We start from the raw sequence: 11,605 nt of genomic DNA, 5'->3' as shown, positions 1-11,605 counted from the left end.
CGCCCCGCCGTGACGCACGGGCCACCGCCCCCGCCTCGCCCCCTCCGTGCGCGCGCAGCGCGGCGGCCGGAGGGCCCCGCCCCCAGCGCCGTCTCGCGAGGCTGCGGCGGGCCGAGCCGGGCCGCGGGTGGCACAACAAACATGGCGGCGGCGGCAGAGGAGGGCGGCGGGCGCAGCGCGGGGCGGCGGCGGTGGTGAGTGACACCCCCTCTCCGCGGGACCCTCGTTGCGAGGGGATACGGCGGCGGCACGGCCCGCGCCCCTGCCGCCCCGGCGAGGCGGTAGCAGCCGTGACACGCCCGCCCCGCGCCCGCGGGGTCTCCGCTGTGGGCCTCCGTTTGGCGTGAGTGGGGCCGGGCGGCGGGGGCGTCTCGCCGGGGGAGGCTGCTGCCGGTTCCCCGCGTAGAGCGGGGGGGGAAAGGCGGGCGGAGCCGTGCTGGCGGGCCGGGCGAGGCGGCGCGGCCCCTCGGTTTGAAGCCGGGACGGACCCGGGCGGGTTTACTCAGAGCTCTCCCCTGGCCCTGTCGCTTCCCGCCCACGCGTGAAGGCGGCGTGGGCCGGGGAGAGGCGGGGGGGGGGGGGGGGGGGTGTCTGGGGGGGTGTGTGTGTGATCGCGGGCGTGTTCGCGCAGCGCCTGGTGTGGGAAGAGGGCGGCAGAGCAAGCGGCGGCTTCCCGCGGCCGGTGGGTGACAGGTGGCGGGGCTCGGCCCGGCAGCCGCCGACGCCGAGGGTCCTGCTGCCCTTCCCGCCTCAGCACTGCTGGAGAAGGGGCTGGGACAGGCGTCGGCAGCCGCCCCCCTTCCGCGGGCTAATCTTAAGTCGTTTCCACTGGAAGGAACCCAGACTGGGGCAAAATGATTCACACACCCCTCCCCTCATTCCTTACAAGAAGCCCGATGCATTCCTGTGCTTGCAGTCATGTTATTTTATTCTCTTAGAACGACTGTGACATGAGTTCATACCGTGTGTTAAGCAACTGGTTTTACAGTGTCTGAATCATTTTCTCAAGCAGAATTCGTTAGGCAAAATGCTTACAACTCTGTTCATCCCAACGCTGCCTGCAGTGCTGCTCTGACAGCAAACTTTGTGCTCATCAGCACTGTGACTGGTGTTGAACAAACGGTGTGGGAAACGAACAGCGTGTAAAGCTGGAGGAGATGAGGGAGATGTAGTGGTCTTTGCAAAAAATACTCCCCCCCTAAGCACAGCTTGAAGGAACATCTGGTGTGATCAGCCCATTGAGTGTGTGAAACAGGAGCTGGTCTGCTCAGGTTTCTAATAATTAGAGTTGCGTTACCTAGTTTACGGTGGTGACGTAGCAAGCATCTGATCCATGTCCTTCCCTGGAAAAGGGAACTGCTGGGTGCATAGATTAAAAGAAACCCCACGCAAAATCACCAAAGCTGCTTCTGTGCACACAGATGTCGAGGGTTGAGGTGGTTGTTACGTTGTGGTGATGTACCTACCTCGACAGGATAAAGATGAATCTTCACACGTTGAATTGGTGAGGTAGAGGAAGGAAGTTTTATGCAGATGATCTCCAAAACAAAGCCTTTTCCCCGTTCAGATTTTAAATTTTTTGCATAATTTTCTTTAAATAAGTTTTTCTGCCTTACACACAGGTGTTCAGAGACTCCTCTGTAAAAATACCAACCTTCAGTGTTGTTTCATGTCTAGCTGTTCAATATTTAGAATGGTTTAATTTTCAATTGTTGTTATAATTTGGTGAAAGTTGCCCCAGCCAGTACCCTGCATGTCCCTATATTTCTCTTCCATACCTTTAATTTATATCCTCATATCTTTGCTTTATTGCAGGAGACACCAACAAACGGAACACAAATTAACTTAAGCCCATACGAGGCTGGTGACACCTGAAAGAGGGTAGGGAAAACTGATGCATAAAAGATGGGCTCAAAACTAAATGCTGATTATAATGGTAATAAGTAAATGTTGATTATAATGGTAACAGGTAAATGCTGATTACAATGGTAATAGGTGAGCACACTGAGGTATGATATGATATGAAAGAACATACTCATCTGGATGCCAGAAACCAAACTAACCCATGTAAATAACTTTGAAAGTAGAGGAGAATGCATTTAAAAGTGGTCTTGAACTTGGGACTTGATGTTTTGTAGGTCATTTTACATTTTATGTACTAGCTATTGGAAAAAGAAAATTATATTCTTATTGGAAATGTGGCAGTATAAATGATTTCCTTACTATAATCTGCAGGAATAATAATGTGACTGACTCCTCGTCCTCTTTCTGGCTGAATCCTAAGTACTGTCTTCACAAATTCATTGCAAATCAAAACTCTGGAGGTTTGTTGTATACAGCTCCAGAAAAGAACATGACCAATGACTTCTAGGGAATATTTTTCTTTTTTCAATGTACAGTAATGAAGTGGCTTAGGACTTTTATGCAGGATAGGAAACAAAAATTTTGGGAGAGCTAAATTACTGCTTTCTGTATGGCTTATTTCCATCTTTGCTAATCACTGATATTCAGTTGGTTTCCCAACGTTTCAGTTGCCCTCACTGACTTACCCAGCTCTGGGATTTTTTTTGAGCCATTTGTTCTCTAGAGAAACTGCTCGAATGACCAGTAGTTTTCAATGAGATACATGATGGAAGCAGGTGTTGTCCTTGAGAAGTTTATGCTGGAAATGTAACTGTTGTATTAAAACTTATGTTCTAACAAACTTAAGTTCTAACACTATTGCTTTATCTTTCAAAGAGTGTAAGTTTTTCTAAGTTCTTTCTTAAAATCCCCAGGGGGTTGGGAAGAATAATGGATTTATATCCCCTATTTCTCCTTCCAGGGAAAGTTGAGAAGCTGTGCTCTGCGCTTTGTCTGACCTGTTGGGAGTACATTTTGGAGCATGCTTGCTACTTAGCAGGGAACTAAAATTCAGGTATGATCCACTAAAAAAAGAGACAAGTTGGTTTTGATTATTGTGTTACTGTATCCAATTTGATGTTGTCCTTATGTTACTGTTGCTGAAAAATGACTTAATTTTAAAAAATTAAATAAAAAAGACTTAATTAAAAAAATAATATTCTCATGGTTATCATCTGTGGATTGAGTCATGCTGTATGATAAAAGTAATCCTTCACTTAAGAAGAAAACCAACAAAACCCAGACTTTGGGGGTTTTTTTGGCATTCAAATTCAATGACACTTGTGATTTGAAAACATTTTTTTTCTTCTAAGGCACAAGAGGTTGTAAACCTAAAGAGTGAATATGGGTGAAAAGAAGCCAGAACCTTTGGACTTTGTAAAAGATTTTCAGGAATATCTGACACAGCAGACTCACCATGTGAATATGATTTCTGGATCGGTTAGTGGAGACAAGGAAGCAGAGACTCTTCAGGGGGGTAAGCTGAGTTCAGCACTATCAAATTTTATTTTGAGAATCACTGCCCTGTTTGTGTTCCAGATAATTATACAGACTGCTGCAATCGTATGGAAGCATTTCATTTTCACATTACAAAGGATGTGTGTGCATCATGGGTTTACTCAGGGGGTTTTGTTGTGTGTGTTTGAAGACTGAGGGCATGGAGAAGTGAAAGATGCTGGGCATATTCTCACAGGTTGTAGTATCCTGCTGATTCCTGACTGAAATCTCTGTTGCATTATTCGCAGCTGGGACAGAAGGTGATCAGAATGGTCTGGATCATCCTTCTGTTGAAGTTTCACTGGATGAAAACTCAGGAATGTTAGTGGATGGGTTTGAAAGGACATTTGATGGAAAGTTAAAGTGTCGGTACTGCAACTATGCCAGCAAAGGAACAGCACGGCTCATAGAACATATCAGAATTCATACAGGTATGAGGTACTCTGCAGTACTTTGCTGTAAGGCATCGTGGGGGGTATTAACTCAGGGTTATGATTTGTGTGGAGTTTGGATCTTGATACTTCTTAGAGTTACTCAACAAGTAGAACTGTTTCTTGGTGGTTTTATTAATAGACTGTTTTTTAAAGGGGTGCCACATACCTATTTGAATCATGCAAATTCCTACTTCCATTTATTACTGCAGACTACTGAATTCAAGGTGACTATATATGGGAGTAAAGTTTACCCTGAAAGCATCAGTGTAAATTGAAGGGCCCTAAATGTAACTTGGAATTTTTCCTAGCTGACTGGAGAAGTGAAAAATGTATGTGCTGCCATGTAGAGAGTTGTATGGATTTCCCTTTCTCTGTTATTTAGCTATACAAATACTCCTGTTTTCCACAACATCTGGATATGGAAGTCAGAAACGTAGTGACAAAGGTTTCTTACTGGTGCCTTCTTCAAATGTGAAGGCATATCTTCAAGTGATTAATAACAGTAAGGAAGGTAAAAAATATTTAGTGTGGCTTGTTTAAGAGCATTTGCCATTGTTGGGTTTATAAAGCTGAAAAGTGAAATGCTCAATAGAGGTGAGAGTATCCTGAATGGTTCATGAAATCAGCTCCAACTTCTAGGCAAATGAGAGAAAACAGACGAAAGGTCCTTTTGAAGTCTTGACTTTGGTGCCTGCTGAATACATTACACCAATAAAAAAGACTTTATAGCTATAAACTACAGTAATAAGGAAACAAAAATTATATTCAGGAAAGAATAGAAATTGTTACTGGTTAGTGGCCTTGGGCAGGTGGCATTCTGGGACTCACTTTGAAGGAAACAAGTTGTAACTTGGGTGTAATTATGGATCTGTTTAGGTATGATTATTGTTAGTGAGATTCTCACTTTGCTGTTAACCATTGCTTCTACACAGTAACTCCTGGGATGGGTTTTGGGGAGGTGCGTGCTCCTTGCACTGGCCCTGCAGCCTTGGCTCATTTCAACAAGGTGTAATGACATAGAAAGTGGCATTCAGGGTGAAATCAAGGAGTTCTCAGGTTCAGACTCTGAAGATCTTGTAAATTCTCTTGTGCTACCATGAGCTGCCTCTGTGTGTAGCTGTTGCTGTTTTCAGATTCCCAGTGGAAATTATTTGCAATTCCAGTAGTGGAAAAGATCCTGTGGCTTGTGTACCTGCATTTGACAGAGCAGTAATGCCATGGCTTGCTTCAGATCTGCAAAGCAGGAATGTGTCTTGGAGCATTTTTTGTTGTCTAACTTTTCATAGAGCAGTTCCAGCTGCCCCCACCGTTCATCTCATGTTATGTGGACAAGAAGAGAGATTTTATCAGCTTTGTTCTGTGCTATTTCTGAGCTGGTGAAAGAAGGGTCATGTAGTGGGAGAAACTACTGCAGACTCACACAGCTGATTTTTAAATGGTGCTTGCAGATGCAGAAGTAACATCAGCTTTGAAATGTGATGTCTTTTCAGTAGCATATAGTTACTGCCAGCTAAAAACTTGCAGTCCCCAAGCCTGCATCTACTGCTGGCCAGTTGTCTACAGGAGCAGGAGCTGTGACCGGAGGTGTGGGTTGCTACTGGAAGATGTTGGTGTTGTGTGTTTGCTGATTGAGATGGTTTTGGTGGCTTGCTTTGGTGTGCATGGGGTTTCTCAAACAGAATGAGTGAAATAGTGTTGTTAGTTAACATCAAACATATTAGCAGAAAATAAAATCTTTAATTGTCATAATGTGGGTATTGGTATAGTGTCAGCATTGCTGCTCTTACTCTAGGAAGGTGCCTGCCTTTTCTGTGCTTTCAGATCTCAGTTTAACAGTTCTTTTGTGTTCTCAGAACACTTTCTTACCCTGCTGCTACTTTAAAGTACAGGTCCCAAAGTGGCTAAAGGTAGCAGGACAATTCCTGCTGCAGATTATGACCATTTCAGCATGGTTGCAGCATAAGATATCCAAAAGCAAGGAAGATTCCAGGGAAGCAGTGGGATCTTGAGAAATGCCCTCAGAAATTTCTGACCCGGTGACAAACGTTCTACAAGACAAACCTGTTTTTTAGGGCAAATCATAATACTTTGGGTTTGTGCCTTGACTAATGTTTTGCATTGTTTTCATGGTTGTAGTATGTTATGTTGTTGGCATTATACCAGAAGGACAGAGCTTTACATGTGGGATGACTGTTGTCTTGGTGCTGCCACTGGTATTCCTTTTCCCAGAGGGTGTATGCATGACTCAGCAACCAAAAAACTTCCACAGAGGTGCTAGGCAAAGGTTGCCAAATCAAAGGCACACATCACTATGGAAAATCATGCAGTCCCAGTTATTTCTGTTTCTGAAATCTAGTGACAGGGATAGAGGGGCATGTTAGCCTACTGTCTATCACAGAGCTCTTCACATCCTTAATTTTAATCCAGCACTGCATGGTGTCCTGTTGGCACATCTTAATGATTCTTCAGAAAGCCCTGCATTGTTTGTTTCTTTGTACCAAGGCAGGGGACTCCAGAACAAGCAACAGGTTTTTGGTTTGGTTTTCTTAGTTTTTCTATTTAAGGGCAAAGAGATCCAAGGTCTGAGTGTTGATTTGCTCAGAAGCATGGTGGGGAGGCATGGCAAAGGACGAAGAGATGGGCTGCAAGGACTGTGAAGGCTCAAAGTGACTGGATCAGCGTTTAAATAGGGAGTGGTAGTTGACTAAGTAGCCTGAGAGCAATTTAAGTAAACAGATAATGCATCCTGGATAACATACAGGTGGAGTGAGGTATCTGCCAAAGTAATTATGACCCAGACATGATCACGCAACCACTTTTAAGTGGAACGTTCTGCAGCATTGAGTTCATGCTGAGTCTCACAGCAGCATAATTAGTAGTTCACTAGCTGTGTTGTATTAAGGGTGTGCAATGTGGGATGCAAATCCTTCTCTTGCTGTAACCAGTTTAGGATGAAATGAGACCATTCAGATTGGCAAGTTCTTTGTGAATGTAGGGACTCTGTCAGTCTCTTGACATCGTTGTTTGTACCAAATCTCCAGGTCTTTATGCTTGTACATGTATGTATCTGAATGCATATACATGTTTGTGGGGAAATCCTGGCTTCAGTTGGTACAAATAAGGTACTCAGAGGTATCACAAAAATTGGTCTTGAAGAGCCAGTGATGAAATAAGTATCGTCTATTCCAGGTTGTGATTTCAGACTGTGGGATGCTGGACATGAGAAGGACTTTCTTTGTCAGTCACATGGCATTTCACAGGGTCCATACAGTGCTTGCAGTGTGGCAGCAGCCCATGCTGCATTCCAGCTCTGGTTTTTTCAGCTGTTTTAGATGGATTTGGAAAGCCACAAACAAGACATACTGCCCTGTATTTAAAAGAGTAGAAAATGCCTCAAAAATCCTATACAGGCTGAAGAGAAGTAACCCACTCACATATTTTTTTGAGTTTGCCATGCTGTGTGGTGAATCAGGTGGACAACAGGGATTTAAAAATTGACCTGGCATTCTAGATAAGATATTTTATTTCAGCTCTTGAATATGCATGAAATCCTTTTAGCCTTTTTCTAACGTTGCAGACCTAGATCTAAAAACTCCTAAAAGATCAGTCTATGAAAGGAAAATCTGAAGTCTCAAAGTATTGTGTTACAGAGGTGTTGGCCTGTAATTATGTTTGAAAGTTTTCTAAGTACTTTTAAAAGCATTACTGTGAATATCTTCAACTGTTATTTTATACAGGGGAAAGTTGTACCTATCAGAAAGGAGACTGGTACTGTTTTGTTTGAGAGTGTGCACTGCTGTGTTTGAGAGTTCAAGGATTAGCTGGCTTTTGTTTTCTTTAATAACTCTTTATATGTATTTATATAATAACTCTCACAGGATCCTTTTTCAAAATTCAGTTCTTGAGCAGATGCAGGCAGTTATTTAGATAATAGTTCCAGGATGTTTGAAAGTCACAGAATCACAAGGTTGGAAAAGACCTTTAAGATCGAGTCCAATTGTTCCTGTCCTGTGCTAAACCAGATCCCTGAGTACCTCATCTACCCTCTTTTTAAACACATCCAGGGAAGGTGACTCAACCACCTTGTAGGAATGTTGGGCAGATTTCAGAAGGAGACTCTCCCTCAATATTTAAACACAGTTATCCTTGTTTTTGATAAAATGCAGTTTCCCATTTTCAGTGGTGCAGCCATGCCTGTCGCCAGCTGCTTATGTGCTTTATAGGTGAGATAGAGTTTGGATCCAGTTAAGAGCATTATGCAAACGTTCTTGCATTCAGACCTTGGCATCATTGCTGCAATTCTGAGTCAGGTTATCAGTCAGGCACAGTGTTTTCCTCTGCTTGCTGTCACAGGGTGAGGAGGACATGTCTAAATTTACTCCATTCTTCCCCCAAAATACCCAGCTAAACTCGAGACGAGCCGTGACTCTGAGGCTGAACTGTTTGATGACGAGCTCCTGGTAACCTACTTCCCATTCCATGAAAAAAGCCTTTTCCAAGCACTCAGTGAGATTCTATAGTAATTCTGATTTAATTTTCCAGGTGAGAAGCCACACAGGTGCCACTTGTGTCCCTTCGCCTCAGCTTACGAACGTCACCTGGAAGCTCACATGCGCTCGCACACGGGTGAGAAGCCCTACAAGTGTGAGCTGTGCTCCTTCCGCTGCAGCGACAGGAGCAACTTATCCCACCACCGCAGGCGCAAGCATAAGATGGTGCCCATCAAGGGCACGAGGTCTTCCCTGAGCAGCAAGAAGATGTGGGGTGTTTTGCAGAAGAAGACCGGCAATTTGGGGTACAGCAGAAGAGCGTTAATTAACTTGAGCCCGCCTTCCATGGTGGTTCAGAAACCAGACTACCTGAATGATTTCACTCATGAAATCCCAAATATCCAGACCGAGGCGTATGAGAGCATGACAAAAACAACCCAGAGCAGTGGGCTGCCAAGAGATCCCCAGGACCTTATGGTAGATAATCCTTTAAACCAGCTCTCTACGTTAGCTGGACAGTTATCTAGCTTGCCACCTGAAAACCAAAATCCAGCCTCTCCTGACGTCGTTTCCTGCCAAGATGAAAAGCCTTTCATGATCCAGCAGCCTGCTGCACCCGCAGTAGTTTCAGCTGTGTCAGCAAATATCCCTCAAAGTTCATCTCCAACCAGCCCGGATCCGCGGCCTACACACAATCAGAGGAACTATAGCCCCGTGGCCGGGCCCAGCAGTGACCGCAGCGCCCACACCAGTACTCCCAGCATAAGTAACAGTCAGCCAAGTACTCCAGCTCCCACCCTTCCAGTTCAGGACCCTCAGCTTCTGCATCACTGCCAACACTGTGACATGTACTTTGCGGACAATATCCTTTATACGATTCACATGGGATGTCATGGCTTTGAAAACCCTTTCCAGTGCAACATATGTGGGTGTAAGTGTAAAAACAAGTATGACTTTGCTTGCCACTTTGCAAGAGGCCAACACAGTCAACATTGACTGTGACCATGCTTTCAGTTAGGGGTTTTTTTTTTAACATATTACAGTATATTTTTCATACTTGCTGAAGGAAAGCTTGCACGTTCCCATAAGGAATATTCATATTAATTCAACAAAAGGAGGCAAATTTATTTCTGTGTTGTCCTAAAACTTGCCAGGGAAATTTTGTATGAGATGTGGTGGTTATTTGATTACAATGTAGCCTTTCCAAAAAAAAAAACCAACCCAAAAGCTGAGGGCAGGCTGTAAGAGTTGGAATGCATTTCCTTGCTTTGGTTGCTAAATTTAAGTTGCTTGCACCTAATCCCAGCAAACATTCTACAAATGTAGAAGCAGAGCCTGAAACATAGGATGCAATTACCAGACTAGTTACTAGGCAAGCCAAAAATATATTAACCAGAAAATACAAAAGGTTAATGCAATGACACATGTGGTTATCCTTAAAAACTTAACTACTCTAAACTGGACAAACAGCGACTTTTCCTCACACAAATTCCATGTGATGTAAAACTCGCTTTAATCTGAGGCAGGTTAATGATGAGGTTTTGGTTAGGATAGGCTGAACTCTTCATGCTAGGGTTCAAACACTAATTTATTATACAAAACTAGAAGAAAACAGGTTATTGTGAATGAAACTCTGTCAGGAAAGAAAGAAAAGAGTTAAAAGCTTGTCGTTCACTGGTTATACAAAGGAAAAATTCAACCTGACACCTTATCTTAAACTACACTCACCAAAATTTTACACGTTGCTCTTCTAGAAAGGAGGTAATAAAGAGCTTGTAGAACTAATATATATTTCTGATTGCCTTAACCTAATTTGTACAGATGTTTAAAATTTGCACAATTAGGCTTCAGTCTTGCTGACAGAAGTTCTAATAGAAACAAACAAGAGGTTTACAAATTAAAAGTGATTAATTCAGTTTTTTCTTGGGCTAAGCTACAGCTGGTAGGTTGCCTGTATGTTTGAAAGCTGTATAATCTAGTTAAATCTAAACTTCAGCTAACTTGGAAGTGGGTTTGTCTTTTTCCCTCCCCCAGATTTGTTGTCCTTTTGGTGTTCTAGAAATAAGGGGAAGGGCTTTTGGGTGTTCTGAACTGCTCAAGTTCTGGCTGACGACCTTTGAAGTCGTGAGGAGTAACTGTAGGTGGCAAATGGAAACTAAAGGTGTACATCAAGTCCATTGCACGTGTTTGGGGTTTGGGTTTTTTTTTAATGCTGTACATCTTTCTTTGGAAGCATCTAGGCAAACAGACAGGCACTTTAATATAAACCTAACTAAAACAGCCTAGCAAAATTAATAAAAGCTCTTAATATGTTACATAGGAATTTGTAATGTTTCCAAAAGGGAAGAACTGTTACTTTTTCCATACTTAGACATGCACTTTTACCTTGGTTTGTCTTACTTGAGGCAAATTAAAGCTTCCCTTGCATATTCCCCTTTTGCTATCAGCAAAATATGGCAGCAAATATCTTTTGTTTAAAATCAGGAAGATTCTATTCATGTTCTGCAAGGCAGAGGTTGGAATCCAAGTGGCAAACCTTTGGCTTATTCAACTGTGTGCTGTTACAAGGAGCTGAAGCTCCCGGTATCCAGTGGAAAAATGACTTCAGGGTATGATTAACATTGGAAAAAAAACACCTCTCAGAGAATTTCAGCTTAAAATTCATTAAAGTAAAAATTAATTTATACTTTAACGGAATTTTTACTTTAATGAATTAATAATTTCAGCACCGAATATGTTTTTCTCCTACCTACTGTTGAGTTTTCTGTGCTGGAGTAACCAGTTGAAGGAGCTGGATTCTTGGCTGCCCGTGGTGCTTGCAGGGATGAGGTGAGAAATAGGCTGCTGAAGTGTTTCCACTGTGGTGAAGACGAACAGGCACACGCTGTCACTCCTCAAAGTGTTTTTGGTTTCAGGCCTGGTTCAAAACCCATTTTAGAGGATTTGTAGAGCAGGATGTTATTTCCATCTTTCATAATGGCACTCTTACAATTCCAAAAAGTTTCTCACCTGGTTTATACTTCTAAAATTTATTTTATAAGCAAAGCAGCAACTGTCTTTGCATAAGCACAGAGACTCCTCTATTTTAAGGACTACAAGTTGGCTGAGCTGCAATCCAGTTGGAAGTTACTGCTCCTGTGCAGGATTTGTAACGTGACACTTCAGTTAAAGACTGATGTAGAATCAATGGCTCTCCATCATGTTCTAAAAACCTAAATTTGGCTAAAACCCAATGCTGGAACTGCAAATGTCACTGTAAAAGACCATTACAGTTAGTAATTT

At 43.1% G+C, this 11,605-nt stretch overlaps 1 protein-coding gene across 1 annotated transcript; it reads left to right on the top strand.

Moving 5' to 3' along the window:
* Nucleotides 1-2,837: 2,837 nt before the first annotated feature.
* IKZF5 (IKAROS family zinc finger 5) lies at nt 2,838-9,319 on the top strand (the record flags this gene model as incomplete). Its single annotated transcript, XM_084265633.1, has 4 exons — nt 2,838-2,917; nt 3,216-3,379; nt 3,648-3,830; nt 8,376-9,319. The coding sequence occupies exons 2-4, from the start codon at nt 3,247-3,249 to the stop codon at nt 9,317-9,319; spliced, it is 1,260 nt and encodes a 419-aa protein (XP_084121759.1). The 5' UTR covers nt 2,838-2,917; nt 3,216-3,246.
* Between the last annotated feature and the right edge of the window lie 2,286 nt (nt 9,320-11,605).

The sequence above is a fragment of the Gallinula chloropus genome (assembly GCF_964237585.1).
Source record: "Gallinula chloropus genome assembly, chromosome: 5".
Lineage (NCBI taxonomy): Eukaryota > Metazoa > Chordata > Aves > Gruiformes > Rallidae > Gallinula > Gallinula chloropus.
This window is presented reverse-complemented; position numbering and strand designations above follow the sequence as displayed.